Source organism: Mytilus galloprovincialis, chromosome 10, assembly GCF_965363235.1.
Source record: "Mytilus galloprovincialis chromosome 10, xbMytGall1.hap1.1, whole genome shotgun sequence".
In the NCBI taxonomy this organism is placed as follows: Eukaryota; Metazoa; Mollusca; class Bivalvia; order Mytilida; family Mytilidae; genus Mytilus; species Mytilus galloprovincialis.
Window position 1 is genome coordinate 74,457,400 of NC_134847.1, and position 17,438 is coordinate 74,474,837.

The 17,438-nt window shown below is 31.8% G+C and overlaps 1 protein-coding gene across 3 annotated transcripts in view; it reads left to right on the forward strand.

Annotated features, from left to right (window-relative positions):
- The first annotated feature begins 553 nt into the window (after positions 1-553).
- Positions 554-17,438, forward strand: part of LOC143048370 (uncharacterized) — a 33,266-nt gene continuing 16,381 nt past the window's right edge. The window contains exons 1-11 of one of the 3 annotated variants that reach the window (XM_076222023.1): positions 554-620; positions 1,917-2,068; positions 3,078-3,262; positions 3,772-3,911; positions 6,465-6,653; positions 7,376-7,603; positions 8,166-8,281; positions 10,496-10,624; positions 11,055-11,320; positions 11,690-11,888; positions 16,297-16,821. In XM_076222023.1, coding sequence (XP_076078138.1) covers positions 1,941-2,068; positions 3,078-3,262; positions 3,772-3,911; positions 6,465-6,653; positions 7,376-7,603; positions 8,166-8,281; positions 10,496-10,624; positions 11,055-11,320; positions 11,690-11,888; positions 16,297-16,821 — 2,105 coding nt within the window. In that variant the 5' untranslated portion in view covers positions 554-620; positions 1,917-1,940. Of the gene's footprint in view, positions 621-1,916; positions 2,069-3,077; positions 3,263-3,771; positions 3,912-3,969; positions 4,024-4,043; positions 4,136-6,464; positions 6,654-7,375; positions 7,604-8,165; positions 8,282-10,495; positions 10,625-11,054; positions 11,321-11,689; positions 11,889-16,296; positions 16,822-17,438 lie in introns of those variants that run through there. The other 2 variants (XM_076222025.1, XM_076222024.1) reach the window with 2 other exon arrangements.

Here is a 17,438-nt window from a genome sequence, read left to right on the forward strand (position 1 = left end):
AGCAGAACTGTGAACTTATATCTCGAAAACTGTGTGTTGCCCTACATTCCATCAGAGCTAGAACTCTAAATAAACAAAAAGAGAAAAAGAAAGTTAAAATAAAAATATAATCGCCCAGCAACTATGATGTAATCCATCCAAAAAGTATGATGATATTTAGCATGTTTAGTAAGCGTGGGTTCCACCACACAATACTGCTATATCACAACTGAAAATGAACGAATATTATAAAAGCATAGTAAGCGTGGGTCACTCCACACTATACTGTACGATAAGACGATTAACAGCCGTCAGTTAAAACCACGGTGAAAAGGAGTTCATTTCACACACCTATTTGGACTAAAAGATAAGCATCGAAAAGGGTGTGAAAGGAACACTGTGTACAAAAAACTGTATATATATTGTGTACATACAACTATTATTATATTCTTGATGGTGGAGGTGAATTACTACTCCTATGGAGGTTGTCCTGAAGGACGGAAGAAGATTCAGCGGTAAGGTAAGGATATTACAGGGTTGTACCAAAACCGATTTACAATTAGAATGTGCACTTAAAAAAAATGAATTTAAAAATACCTTGTCAGGTAAATGTATTGAAACAGCTGTTCCCTCCATACTGGGTAAATAGATAAAAGTCTTATATGGATATATAAGATAGTTCTCTATTAAAATAAAATCCCTTAAATGTAGTTAATCGTGAATTCAAGTTATAGTTTACATTAGTTACTCAGCTATTTCTATTGGGTTGCTTCCCTTTTCGTTGAAATGCTCTGGTAAAAATCTCCCATTCTCCAATGTTTCTATTTATTCATACCCACCTCAGCTTTAAAATTAGGATTCATCAAAATACAAATGTAATTTTATTTTAAATTATATGCAACAATAAAAACATATGGTCATAAATGCTGTAATTAGAGTCATTTCATATCATACATATGGCCTTGTTTACAAACAATAGATTTGCACCCTATTAAGGTTCATGTGGACCCTATGGCTAAAATGGCCGTATTTTCACCTCAAAATTTACTCTGAGTACAGACAAACCTGTGAATCTGTAAAAATTTTCAGGCATAGCATGCCCTAGATAAATAAATTTCAAATATGTTTTATGTTTTAGAAAAATAAAAACTCACCAGGATTTTTCTGTGCACTTTTTTTCATTCCTCCAGAAGGTGCCAAAATAAACTAAGTTGGGAAACAGGTTTGAGAACTCCCCCACGGGTAATTATTGAAGTGAGCTGTTTTGTTTGACATGGACATGAGATGGACAATAGATACCTAACAATAATTGGTTATTTAAACTGTGTACCTGAGTGGACCATATCATGGTAAACTCAACTGTTTGTTAATTTTATCATCTTCTGCAGGGACGAAAAAAAGTGTACGGTAAAATCCAGTTAAGTTATGAATTTTCTAAATCATGCAATGCATTTGAATTCTATATATCCAGGGCATGCTATGCCTTGAAACTTTTCCAAATGCACAGATTTGCCTGCACTCAGAGTAAATTTTGAGGTGAAAATACGGCCATTTTAGCCATAGGGTCCACATGAACCTTAATTCACATTTATATGTATATGTTACAAAAAAAATAAGAGATTGTACTTTCATTGTATATTTTGTATATATAATGATAAAGTTGTCATGATCATGATGATAAAGGTTGTCCATTAATTGACACATGTGACATTACTTTATGATTATGGGGCTGATCGAGTTGAGTTGGGACCGTAACAATGTGCATGGGCCAGATCTACATTGGCATAATCAACATGTTTACCTGTAAAAATATTTAGAAGAAGAAAATGCTGAGTTTACATGTACTTCAATGTGTTAGAAACCAAATGCAAACAACTAAAAAATAAGATATTTAAAGTCACATTATACATGTTATGTTTATGATAATGTATTTTCAGACAAAACATTTAATTTGAGGAACAATGGATTATGGCATGGTATGGAGGCCAGGTGAATGTTTACCTGAGAGTACAAGGACAGCAAGTCTGAAGGTTGTTGGTGACATCATGCCTCCTCAGAGAACAAATACACCTATCAGTACTTATGGAAGGTATTAACAAATACATTTTAAAGGTCGTGCATGTTTAAAAAAATAAGTTCACACATTCCAGTATATATATTGGATAAAAATACATGTATTTCTGCATGTTTTCAATTTAGACTTATTTTTATATAAAAATTATGTATTAATTTTCTGTAAATCATTCTGGTGTTGTTTTTTTTTTTTTGGTTAGACAACTGCAGACCAGCTAGATATCACATTCATCATGTTTATGAGAACTTGCATAGTCCAATCAACTTGAAACTTAGTACACATGTTCCCTATGATATGATCTTTCTAATTTAAATGCATAATTAAAATTTTGACCCCAATTTCACAGTCCACTGAACATGGAAAATGATAGTGCGAGTAAGGCATCAATATACTATGGACACATTCTTGTTTCTTCTAAATCATCTCAAACTACCCTATCAATACAATCACTCATTTTATATTATAAGCTACCTGACCAATCAAAATACATTTCTCCAAAAAGAGGAGGGCTATTCTTTAATTTTACTACAGTCCCATTTGTCAACATTTTAAAACACTTTTGTTGGAAAAGATTTAATATTATCCAAGAAAATAAATTTTATATTTTACAAACAATATGAAATGATTTATCTACTTACAAATGCTGTTCCTTTCTTCTTTGAATGAAAATCAAGCTTCTTATTGTTCAATCTTGAAAAGGTGATAAAAACAATTTCACAAGTTTACCTTAATCCCTATAATCCACAATTATTAAGTAGTGCTTAATTATGAAATTTTGTATACATGTACTTGTAAGATTTATTTTTTGAAACATGTAATAGTTGTAAAAAGTTAATAATCAGATTTGACATAATAATCTCAATCACTAAAATTTAGCATTATAAACTTGGAAAAAATATAGATTTATAAAGTTTAAACAATCATATCTAATCATTGCCAGTGAAAATACGTCATTTTCATTGATGATATATTTATAACAATTTACAATAAACTCTCAAGTTTGAAAGGCAATGTTTTATTTAAGCAGTCCAGATCCAGATTATGAAAATGGAGAGAACATTTTGGGAAGATTACAAGATAATGGCTCGGTCACTCCAACACCACTGGTCAACATTAACTGTGAATGTTTAATCAAACATACTCTTACAAAGAAGCAGCAAGATTTGTATTCCAGTAAACACTTCACTGATTCGGATTCAGATGATGAAGGTAAAAAATTATCTGTTGCATTACATAATTATAAATTGACCTTATATATGTGGACATATAATGTCTAAGACTATGATTCATTTTTAGAACATTCAAATACCAAATAAAAGATGAATATTGTCTTGTTTTGAAAGGTTCGTATATCATCTCTATTGACAAAACCATGAAATCTAATATTCTGGAAAATGCAATTTTTCCTCCATCTACAAAATTAAAAGAATTTCACAGTATATCAAAAAGTCGGGTTTACAAGATTGCTATGCAAAATTTGCAATGAAAACTTGCATCTGACATAATACCTTGTAGTTATATATGAAAAACTAGTATGTATGTGCTTCTTGACATGATGTCATAATCTGTATAAAACAAGGATGTTTGAGAATTTTTACATGCTTGTTACTCATGAAACTTAAGAGTTGTTTCATTGACACTCATACCACATATTATTATATCTAATTGTTACTTAGGAAAAGACTGTTTTAGATAAGATTGAAATTTCTTTATTTTAGATACTAATGTTCTTATGCTGATTAAGATGCTAAATGTACTACCAAGTCGTCTGCCATCAAAAACTGCCTGTAAAGCTCTCAATACGGTTCTGGATAGTTATGTTTGTAAAGAACCAGTATCAAAGGAACAAGTTATGGAGGTAAGAACAGGGAACAAGTCGTCCGCCATCAAAAACTGTTAGTAAAACACTAAATACCTTTCTGGATAGTTATGTTTGTAAAGAACCAGTAACTAAGGAACAAGTTATGGAGGTAAGAACAGGGAACAAGTCGTCCGCCATCAAAAACTGCCTGTAAAGCTATTAATACTGTTCTGTATAGTTATGTTTGTAAAGAACCAGTATCAAAGGAACAAGTTATGGAGGTAAGAACAGGGAACAAGTCGTCCGCCATCAAAAACTGTCTGTAAAACACTAAATACCTTTCTGGATAGTTATGTTTGTAAAGAACCAGTAACTAAGGAACAGGTTATGAAGGTTAGAACAGAGAACAAGTCGTCCGCCATCAAAAAAATGCCTGTAAAGCTATTAATACTGTTCTGTATAGTTAAGTTTGTAAAGAACCAGCAACAAACAGTAAGAACAGGGATTGAATTATGATATATGTACTCAGCTACATGATAGTGTAAAAGAAATCAGTGTCAATATTTACTGAAGGCCAATAGAAATGTAATAGGATTTTCCAAGCATACTTAGGTCCTTTGACCAATATTGATAATTCAAAAATGTTTTTTCAATGCAATCCACATAGATTTTTGGATAGTTTGGTGATGCACACACTTTTTCAGTTCCGAAACTTTCTGATTATACCATCATTTACCATAGGGGTCAATATAAAAAAAATTGAAATTTCATCCAATTTTGATCATACTGCAAGGGGATTTTTAATCTACATAACTTTTTGCCAACCTTTGCTATAGAAATTCATTCTCATGATTATGGTTTATATTTTCCATTTTTTATTGTAAATTACAATTTTGTCAATTTAAAGTATTTCTTAAAAGAAACTAGTTATCTAGTAAAATATTGATACTTTATACTCTGAAATGAATAGTCTAGAATACTTTCTTTTTGATTTGTGCATGTTATGAGAGGAATTGTTAAATGTATGTTTCATAAACTTCATTTAAATGTATTTTGTCATCAATAAGAATATTATATTTATTACACAAGTGTATTAATCCATTAAATGTTTAATCCTGAATATATTTTCTTGTCATCTAATGTTTATTTATCTCAAGGGATTATTTTACAAATTTCAGATATGCTGCCTATCAATATATACAGATCTTGTATCATGATGAATGTATTTTGATATTTTAAATCTGATAATCAATGATAATTAGCAAAAATAACCATAAATAATTAATGCTCTTAAAATTCAGTTTTATCAGTTTAGAACTTAAAAGAGTTGATAGAGTAATATACATGATATACTTACATTAATTCTGGTAAAAAAAATCAACAACAGTGGTGGATTCAGAGGGAAATTTAGGATGGTTATATAGGGAATCACTAAAGCGTGACAGGAACCGGCCCCCTCTGAAGGCAGTCAACTGAACAAGGGGTGTTTTTAATGCAGTTTTTGAGCTTACTTACTTAAATATGAATCTTAATCAGTAATTTATATAGTGAAAATATATAAGATTGTAAAAACACTTTCATTTTAAAAGGATGACTAAACTCTATTTACCATGCTGTTGAAGAATAATAATATGTTAAGATATATCACTAGTTAATAAGGTTATTTGATGCAAATGAGATGTGATATTTACACAAAACATTATTGATCGATAAATACATAGACTTTTAGACATTAGTTCCATGGTACTATTATGGTAGAATGATCAATTCTTTAGGGGTTGATTAAAATTAAGATTAATGTACTAAGTGCTAAAATAGTTTGATGCATAATATAGGTGTGATATCCCTTTGAAACTTCATTAGTGATTCCATTAAAAAGATAAACTATTATTTCATCTATGTCAAAACATTGATATGAACTCAATTCTACTGTGAGTCAAGGTATCAGTTACAAAGGTGATTTGATACTCATGTACTAAGAATAGCCTCTGTCTGATTCAGACAGACTTTTCATGCTTTTCAAACATATGTTCTAGCAAGATGCTTGATTTAAAAACATAGATAGTCTTGTGTGGTCTTCTTTTTATGTGAGATATATAATCAGAAGTATTACCACAAGTTTAAGTATTATTGATATCCTCAGATAAGATTAATGGTAGGTCCTTGTTTCAGAGTACTGTACAACAACTTATTTTCGCAAGCGATTTTTTTTTGGTGACTTTCACAAGTAGAAAAATAACGTGAATATAAATCGTCACGAATATATAAAACTTGTATCTTTCCTTATTAAACTTCATTAAGAAAATCAGAAAATCGTGAAATCAAATAGCCGCGAAGTGGTCTAGAAAAGGTAAAACGCAAAATAAAGTATCCACAAAAATAAGCTGGTTTACAGTACTTGCAGATTGATGAGTATTCTAAAAGTGATAGTTCCACAACTCAATTAATGCAATATGCTCAGGTTAGATTCAATATTCAGATAAGATAAATGTTAGATGGAGTTGTTTGAGACTAATACTTGCATTCCTATGATTAATTTACCTTAAGTATTCTCATGTTGATAGGTATTTTATTGTAACATGCATTATGTACATGCTATTTTTAATCTAGATTTGGAATTTCCTGAAGCACAGTAACACAGCAATGCGAGAGATGTCTTTGAAGTTTTTCACCAAATTAAGTGCTGTACCGACCAATGCTGACATCTTGTTAGACCTAGGAATATTGGACTTTGTTATAACAGTTTTGACAGTCCCACAGAGCCCAGTGTTCTCTCTAGCTATACAGTTAATACAGGCAGTGAGTACAAAAAATAAAGGGCACAATAAAAAAAATATAAAAATGGGTAAAAAAAATGTACAGTCCTCTCTAAAAATTCCAATTAACAGGAATTTTGGTTGCAGGAAATACCGATGGATGTATTACGTTAGAAAGCAATATCTTTAATATGCATAGCTTAAAATGATTAAGGCATTTCTTGATCAACATCCATCATGAGGGTTATCATTCACAACATTGATCACATTAAAATAAGGAGACAGATTTGTAAAAGCAAATTGCTTGTTTCTGAATCCCTACTACATATTATTAAATTTGTATAATATCGTTTAATGTTGATTTATCTGAATAAATATTGTTTAAACTAAAATACAGAGGCTATAGATTTCCTTAGAAAAACTAAAAAAAGGCAGATTTAAGCTTCACTGTTGCATCTTTGTAAATATACTTATATATGATGTCCACATTTTTATCAACTTTACCAAGTGTAAGCCTATTACAGGATATGGTGTCACAAAAAGTGTGATTGCCAATGAGAGAAGTATCCAGCGAAGACCTAGTACATAGAATTTAGCATTGATAGGTCACTGTACGGCCTTCAAAAATGAGCAATAACCAAACACCATATAGCAAACCACAAAAGATCCAGACCTTTCAAATTTTAAAACAATTCAAAAGCGAAAATTAACACAATAAAAATTTCATTACCTTGTAAACTACTTTTTTCATAATCTTTTTGATAGATTGTATCACAGGAAGGACTGAAAGATAAATGGATAGAGCCAGTTTCCTGTAAGTTTCTACCATTGTTGTTAACCAATCTGTCCAATGATAGTGTCACCTTAGAGTTCAAATACAGTATTTGTTGTGTATTCCGTGAGTTGGTTAAGTACGCAGAGTTCATAGAGATTACGCAGACACAGATCATTCCTGCTGTTTCCAGTATCAAAGACTGCAGCGGTAAACTAAGGGTAAGAAATTATCATCTGCTAGTGTTTGAAAATTTATGGCTGTTTAAATACTTGGTTGTCTCTTTTCATAGGTACATGATCAACAAATTATGAGTTGAAGAATTCAGTTTCTAATAGCTGATGGATATATAGTCATTAGGAATACAGTTTTTCATCAAAAGTATTCAGATGCATGTTTGATAAAGATGAAGGAAAAATCAAACAAATTTATAATGTAAAGTAACTGTCAGCAAATCTGAAGAATCAGACTGTTGTCATTTATTTGAAATATGATGTGTTTATTTTGATCCTTGTATTTAAAATAAATTTGTCTGTCTGTGTTGTAAATAAAAAGTTTGAATGTTGTGGTCAATTGAAATTTAAAAAGAAATTCGATTAAGCTACCTTTTGATTTGAATATTTTTATCAACAGAGTAACTTTTGGTATAATGTAGGGTTAAAAAGTCACATTTAAATACATTAATATAATGGCTATGGAAAAAAATGTTTTTAATTAGTATACTATGATATATGCCTATAAAATAACAAAATCTGTAATGTTTTCATGTTTGATTTGTTTTAGGAAGTATTTACTGAGATTTTGACTGGCATGTTATTGCATACAGATATCCTACCACCTGATGTCATAGATAGTGGTATTGTACCTTCCACTGTCAGTATGATTAGAGATGGACCATGGTAAGGTTACCATAAATCTCTTTTTGAGATTTAATTTCCTGCCGAAAAATGTTTTTGAATTGACACATTTATGAAGAGTTTTGAAGGCTTGAAAAATGCAAAATTATTGTGTTCCATTATTTTATTTCTATTGAAAAGGTGTCTTTATTTTTTCATTAGTTATCAATCATTATAAGACTTGGACACCAAAAATTAAAATATCAACTTTAACTATGCTTTATTCATATTTTTCATGCCTGTTTTAATTAGAAACAAACTGTTTATAGGAGGATGGGAAAGCTTGAGTGAAATTGTTATACCCTCTTCTTTTAAGTTTTGTTATCATGGAAGATTTCTTTAATAGAAAAACATGTGATTGGACCTATTTCTTAATAGTTACACAAGCTATTGCCTTCATAAATCAGTATAATAGTAAATATACATAGCATTGCTCATTACTTAATGAAGCTTGTTTTATATTTAGGTAAAAACATTATACGACCAGTGATAGTATGTATTTTTTGGCATATCTTTTTACAAAGGAATTTAAACTTAACATTACTGCATGGCAATATTCTCCTTGGGTCAATATTATTTGCATGTGGAATAAGACATTAATGTTGTATAAGCATGTTTGAATGTATTACTCATTATGAACATCATGAAATTAGTAATGACTAACGTATATCATGTATATACTTAAAAAGTGTACTAAGTAGCTATATATTATTTATTTTCTTTAATGATGCATTTACATGTATAAGGATAACTTATATAAAGATGAAAAAGAAACATTCAAATGGTTCTGTTGACAGGCTTATTTTTGTTTTGGAAATAAAAAATGATTAATTGAAATGCCTTATGTTAAGTATTATTTAATTGTGGAGAGACATCACAACACAAAAGTTTATATATTTGTAAACTTCTTTCTTTAAATCTCAAGTAAGAACTCTGATACATGGGCAATACTAGAGTAAGTTTCCATGAAAGATTTTTTATTGGCATACATTTTTCATGCATAAAACAATAAGCATTATAATTATTGTTATTTTATCTATTTATTGATTTGTGAAATGGACTTTCACTTCAGACTGTATTCAGTGTGTTTGTGAGTTGGCAGAATTATCTCAAAATAAACTTTGTTACGGTCCTTTAATTTTTTTCAAAGAAAAGGTGATTTTGTCATTCCAATCAGAGCACATACTGTAATACTAGCTGTGTTGCCATAAGATTGTGTCTGCAGGCAACTTTTTGCACTTATAAAATAAAAATTAATGTATGCATCAGATCTTTCAGACATTCATAAGTAGCAGTTTAAGTTGGTGGTGGAAAACAATCTATTTTTACATTTTGGTTATCTCACTATTATTGCAATTAGCCAATTTGCCTGTGGCAGTGGTGAAAACAAAAAACAAAAACCCAATCAAGTTTACATAGATTTAAGGTTGAAACATAGAATAGTGTATGAATGTGACTTTCCTTTTCCTTTTCTGGTATTTAACAATACAATTTGGCTGAAATGCACTAGAAACTGCCAGTTAGGGGAGCTAACTCTGTAATTTGGTATCATTCTAACCAAATATTATCTAGAGATTTCTCAAATTACAAGACAAGCAGAAAGGAAAGAGTAGCTTTAAAATATAATGGTTTGGTTTGAGGTTTTTTAAAATTCGTCTTAATTGACTAATTCTTACAAAGACTGGCACTTTTGTAAATTAATCTCTCTGCAACAACATTTTTCATATAAAAGATAAAATGTCACCTTTATCCTTGTTTTTATTCTAATTCGAAACCTTTCTTTTTTATTTATAGTCCAGGAGGACAGTATGCATGAAAAGCAAAGAAAATAAGCTTGGGAAAACATGTATGCTCTATCAAAGAACATAATATGAGCTCTTTCAGTGTAAAAGTAAAAATCTTATGTAAAATTTCTGTTTCAATAATCAACTTTTGAATATGATTGTGAGTCACGTTCGCCTTTCTATGAAATATTAGAAGCCATAATTGTAATATTCAAGTGTCAACCTGATCATGAAAGGCCATGTGATTTTGACTTCTACTGTCCTTATCTAACTAAAATTTTATAGACCACTGGTAGGTAGATATGGGGAGAGGGTCCAGAAATGGATATTCAGAATGGTAAAGTAAAGAATATGTTTAAAAACAAAATCTTGTAGGTTTTTATGATTTACACACAATGAAGAGAACTTTTTACTGAAAATTTTCTTATTTTAGTGGAACCCAAGTACAGGCATTGAAACTTTTAAGTGGATTAACAGACACAGAATCTGGTATCCCATCTGTAATAGACAATACCCATGCTGTCCCTTATATTGTCTGCTGTATAAAGGAATCAAAATGCAGGTATACAAATATTAATAAAAGCAATGCATTTATTCAGTTAGTTGCAGTGATTTCAGATTTTGAATAGAATGTCAGCTGAAAAGATGAAAGTACGATTAGTGAAGAGAATGTTCTGTAATTAATACTGTCACTTCAGAAATTATTGCCATGTTTTTATCATTGTAAAATATGCAACAGGGTTATAATCTAAATAATTTAAACTCGCATTTTGAAATTTTGTATAAGAATAATACAGGATTTTTCTCAATATCCAAAAGTTAAAATTGCATTCAAGTCAAAAATGACAAAGTCGTAATATATAAATGCATGCAATAATTTCTGAATTTACAGTAAAAAAATGTTTGAAAACATTGAATTAGACTTCAGATAACTAGACCAATCAAAACAATATGTAACAAGTTGAGTATTTAATGTCTTCTCTTTATTTCAGAAAAGTGAAAAGAGAGGCCCTTCAAACATTGTGTCATCTGACAAAGTCAAGAAGACTTGGATTGTGTAAGGAATTCATGGTTCAAGCAGCAAGTTACCTTAATCCAACAGACCAAAACAGCTATACACAAGTGATGGGAAGAAGTAGTTCTCTTGGGAATAGGGTGAATACTCCCACTAGAGGTAGACATGTTGAGAAGGACAGTGTATTATGGAAAGGTCTTCATCGTCTTATAAAGATTGTAGGACACCTTATTATCAAAGAAAGTAAGTTAGGAGATAAACTATACTGTACCTATGAAATTCAACAGTAAATTCAAACTTAACTATATATTATTTTCTTGACTGATTCAGTTTGAATAATAGTTCTATGCTCAGTTTGTTTTCAACTCTTAGTTAAAATTTATTCATTCAGTTAGATATTCTTATTTTTATCTGGTTTGGCATTGTGTTATGAAAAGGCAACAATGTATTATGAAATTGCACAGAAAGAGCATATTATTTTGAGATATATCATCTGAAATCATTAAATTGAACCCCTGTATCCTCTTTGAAGAAGTTAGCTTGAAAGGATAATATAGTTTAAAGAAAGTAAATGAACAAAGATAACAATATTTCTTTCATCTATCTATTCAGGTTTAGCTGAAACTGATAAATCTGGCAAAGTAACAACAGTTGGATATAAACCTTGTATAGACATGTGCCCTGTCAGAGTTGTCTCCCTTACCAGATGTGTTCTGTTTCTCCAGAACGTTTGTCTATGGCCTAGCGGGAAGAACAAACAAGATGTTAGCAACTTAGATCTCAAAAACTTCACTGACTCTGACAAGCAGAGGTATAGGAATTCTTATTTAATGTAATTCAAATCAGAGCAATTTTCCACAAACATAGTTTTTATGCCCCACCTACGATAGTAGAGGGGCATTATGTTTTCTGGTCTGTGCGTCCGTTCGTCCGTCTGTTCGTTCGTTCGTTCGTCCGTCTGTCCCGCTTCAGGTTAAAGTTTTTGGTCAAGGTAGTTTTTGATGAAGTTGAAGTCCAATCAACTTGAAACTTAGTATACATGTGCCCTATGATATGATCTTTCTAATTTAAATGCCAAATTAGAGTTTTGACCCCAATTTTACGGTTCACTGAACATAGAAAATGATAGTGCAAATTTCAGGTTAAAGTTTTTGGCTTCAGGTTAAAGTTTTTGGTCAAGGTAGTTTTTGATGAAGTTGAAGTCCAATCAACTTGAAACTTAGTATACATGTGCCCTATGATATGATCTTTCTAATATAAATGCCAAATTAGAGTTTTGACCCCAATTTTACGGTTCACTGAACATAGAAAATGATAGTGCAAATTTCAGGTTAAAGTTTTTGGCTTCAGGTTAAAGTTTTTGGTCAAGGTAGTTTTTGATGAAGTTGAAGTCCAATCAACTTGAAACTTAGTATACATGTGCCCTATGATATGATCTTTCTAATTTAAATGCCAAATTAGAGTTTTGACCCCAATTTTACGGTTCACTGAACATAGAAAATGATAGTGCAAATTTCAGGTTAAAGTTTTTGGCTTCAGGTTAAAGTTTTTGGTCAAGGTAGTTTTTGATGAAGTTGAAGTCCAATCAACTTGAAACTTAGTATACATGTGCCCTATGATATGATCTTTCTAATTTAAATGCCAAATTAGAGTTTTGACCCCAATTTTACGGTTCACTGAACATAGAAAATGATAGTGCAAATTTCAGGTTAAAGTTTTTGGCTTCAGGTTAAAGTTTTTGGTCAAGGTAGTTTTTGATGAAGTTGAAGTCCAATCAACTTGAAACTTAGTATACATGTGCCCTATGATATGATCTTTCTAATTTAAATGCCAAATTAGAGTTTTGACCCCAATTTTACGGTTCACTGAACATAGAAAATGATAGTGCAAATTTCAGGTTAAAGTTTTTGGCTTCAGGTTAAAGTTTTTGGTCAAGGTAGTTTTTGATGAAGTTGAAGTCCAATCAACTTGAAACTTAGTATACATGTGCCCTATGATATGATCTTTCTAATTTTAATGCCAAATTAGATTTTTACCCTATTTCACGGTCCATGGAACATGGAAAATGATTGAGTGGGGCATCCGTGTACTTTGGACACATTCTTGTTAAAAGTAATATGCATGTAGATATTTATGTATTCAAAATCTATTCATATATGAAAAAAGAAGATGTGGTATGATTACTAATGAGACAACTCTTCACAAGAGAATAAATAACACAGACATTAAAATTTATAGGTCACTGTACGTATCGTATCTACTTTTCTTCTCGTGTTAAATCACTTTTTAGCTCACCTGGCTTTTCTCACCACTTGGCGTCCGTCGTCCGTCGTCGTCGTCGTTAACAATTTACATTTTGAACTTCTTCTAGAGAACCACTGAATGGAATGGAACCAAACATGGCATGAATGTTCCTTATGTGGTGCTGACCAAGTGTTGTTACTTTGTTGCCGATCCATCATCCAAGATGGCCGCCAGCCGGGGACTTAGTTTAACATAGGACCCTATGGGAAATGCATACAAATGACTTCTTTTAGAGAACCACTGAATGGAATAAAACCAAACATTGCATGAATGTTCCTTATGAGGTGCTGACCAAGTGTTGTTACTTTGTAGCCGATCCTTCATCCAAGATGGCCACCAGCAGGGGACTTAGTTTAACATAGGACCCTATGGGAAATGCATACAAATGACTTCTTTTAGAGAACTACTGAATGGAATAAAACCAAACATTGCATGAATGTTCCTTATGAGGTGCTGACCAAGTGTTGTTACTTTGTAGCCGATCCATTATCCAAGATTGCCGCCAGCGGGGGACTTAGTTTAACATAGGACCCTATGGGAAATGCATACAAATGACTTCTTTTAGAGAACCACTGAATGGAATAAAACCAAACATTGCATGAATGTTCCTTATGAGGTGCTGACCAAGTGTTGTTACTTTGTAGCCGATCCATCATCCAAGATGGCCGCCAGCAGGGGACTTAGTTTAACATGGGACCCTATGGGAAATGCATACAAATGACTTCTTTTAGAGAACCACTGAATGGAATGAAACCAAACAGAGCATGAATGTTCCTTATGGAGTGCTGACCAAGTGTTGTTACTTTGTAGCCGATCCATTATCCAAGATGGCCGCCAGCGGGGACTTAGTTTAACATAGGACCCTATGGGAAATGCATACAAATGACTTCTTTTAGAGAACTACTGAATGGAATAAAACCAAACATTGCATGAATGTTCCTTATGAGGTGCTGACCAAGTGTTGTTACTTTGTAGCCGATCCATCATCCAAGATGGCCACCAGCAGGGGACTTAGTTTAACATAGGACCCTATGGGAAATGCATACAAATGACTTCTTTTAGAGAACCACTGAATGGAATAAAACCAAACATGGCATGAATGTTCCTTATGAGGTGCTGACCAAGTGTTGTTACTTTGTAGCCGATCCGTCATCCAAGATGGCCGCCAGTTGGGGACTTTTGAATGAAATTAAACATGTTCCTTTCCTTATAATAGTTATCAAAAGTACCAGGATTATAATTTTATACGCCAAACGCGCGTTTCGTCTACATAAGACTCATCAGTGACGCTCAGATCAAAATAGTTAAAAAGCCAAATAAATACAAAGTTGAAGAGCATTGAGGACCCAAAATTCCAAAAAGTTGTGCCAAATACGGCTAAGGTAATCTACTCCTGGGGTAAGAAAATCCTTAGTTTTTCGAAAAATTCAAAGTTTTGTAAACAGAAAATTTATAAAAATGACCATATAATTGATATTCATGTCAACACCGAAGTGCTGACTACTTGAGGTTGTGTTGTCACTTTTTGCCAAATTTTATATTTTTTTATATGATTTCAAAAACCCAAGTAGAATCAGGTGAGCGATACAGGCTCTTGAGAGCCTCTAGTTATATGATACATGTATTAGATGTATCAAGATCTAATGGCCCTTTTCAGAATTCACAAAATTCTGGAAGAAAGCACTGTTAGTAAATGTATACATCTTGTTTAATTTCTATAATTGAAAACATAACTGACTTGTTTAAAAAAATATTTTTCTGTTTTAACTTCTATTTTGACAATTTAAGTCTTGCATGAACACTCTGAATAGCCTTGTAAGGAGGCTTGCGAGTATAAGATTTTCAGACAAAAATTAAACATTTATTTTTCATCACAAATTTTATTTATTAACTTAAGTAGTTGTTACCTTATTATGTGGTACAAAAATCATTCCAAAAAATCAATTCATGTTGGCCACAGGTGACTTTTAAAATATGAATATCATTGAAAAAGCTCCAAATTATCTCCCTTTGGTGCAAAAAATGCATTTTTTTTGGCATTAAAATTGAAACATCTTTTTTAATTCATCTGTGACCTATATTTGTTATTGTTGTTTTCAAATAAGCTGTACATAAACTAAATAATTGTAAAATTTAAGCGATTTCTGTTATTTAGTTCTTTTAATGCCCCACCTACGATAGTAGAGGGGCATTATGTTTTCTGGTCTGTGCCTCCGTTCGTTCGTCCGTCCGTCTGTGTGTCCGTCTGTGCGTCCGTTCGCTTCAGGTTAAAGTTTTTGGTCAAGGTAGTTTTTGAAGAAGTTGAAGTCCAATTAACTTGAAACTTAGTACACATGTTCCCCATGATATGATCTTTCTAATTTTAATGCCAAATTATAGTTTTGACCCCAATTTCGTGGTCCACTGAACATAGAAAATGATAGTGCGAAGTTCAGGTTAAAGTTTTTGGTCAAGGTAGTTTTTGATGAAGTTAAAGTTACATCAACTTGAAACTTAGTACACATGTTCCCTATGCTATGATTTTTCTAATTTTAATTCCAAATTAAAGGTTTGACCCCAATTTTCACGGTCCACTGAACATAGAAAATGATAGTACGAGTGGGGCATCCGTGTACTATGGACACATTCTTGTTTATTTCGATATTACCGCTATTTCTCCTATTAGTTCAATAGAAAAAATGGACATTAACAAAAATGTATGATTCCTTCGAAGTCAGATTGTGAGCGTAAATGAACGGTGACCCCATTTTTTTCTTTCATTTTTCTATTAAGTATAAGATAAAGCTCATTTATAGAAAAATATAGCGAAATCCTATATTATATAAAAAAATAGATTTAGACCTGCTAGCCCCCTTAAGTCCTATAATTTATAACATTATAGAAATATTGTGTAAATTTATATACTTCCTTTCCAGGTTAAAATTATCTAAATTAAACAGAAGTCTTGCACAGAGAGTTTGGGATACTGCCGGAACAACAATTGTCCGTCTGCTCGGAACATTCAGTGATAAATTAATTAATGTTCTTCATATAGCTAAACAATGCAAAGACAACAAGAAAACTGTTTGTATTGAACATTCAGACAATCAGGAAGCCATAAGCAAAATGGTTGACAAAAAAGGTTTGGTTGATTTGTCGTGCATAGTAGATTCGGAAGAGTTAGATCTGATTAAATCACTATTAGAGTTGTTGTTGTGCATTTCATTGTGTTCTTGTAAAGACTTTCCAGATTTGACGCCAAAGAAAAATAAATCCCCACATCACTTGACTAGTCAAGGTCGTTCAACAAGGTCTGATTCATCACTAGGACGACCTCCATTACCAAAGAAGTTAACAAGGCCGTCTAGTGCCCATCATCACAGATCATTATCACCTGTTAAAGATGTGACAAGACAGTCCTGGGTGAAGGACAATCCTTATCTTACTAACACATTAGACAGGTAATTAGTTATTCAAAACAGTAGGTAAAAGAGAATCTTCATCTTATTAACATGTTAAGACAGGTAATTAGTTATTCAAAAACTGTAGGTAAAAGAGAATCTTCATCTTATTAACATGTTAAGACAGGTAATTAGTTATTCAAAAACTGTAGGTAAAAGAGAATCCTCATCTTATTAACATGTTAAGACAGGTAATCAGTTATTCAAAAACTGTAGGTAAAAGAGAATCCTCATCTTATTAACATGTTAAGACAGGTAATCAGTTATTCAAAAACTGTAGGTGAAGGATAATCCTTATTTTGATAACACATCAGACAAGTATTTTAGTTATTTGAAAACTTGTATGAAGGATAATAAAATTGAGAATGGAAATGGGGAATGTGTCAAAGAGACAACAACCCGACCATAGAGCAGACAACAGCTGAGGCCACCAATTATTCAAAAACCTTGACATTAGCAGGTTATTTTATACAGATGTAAACATAAACTGTAATTTCTGGAATTATTGTGAATCTATTTTTAAAATTGACTCATAAACTGTTATCAGAATTATTAAGACCATTTTGTATATTTTTTAGAGTATAACCTATTGTATGTGCATAGAATGACATTATATA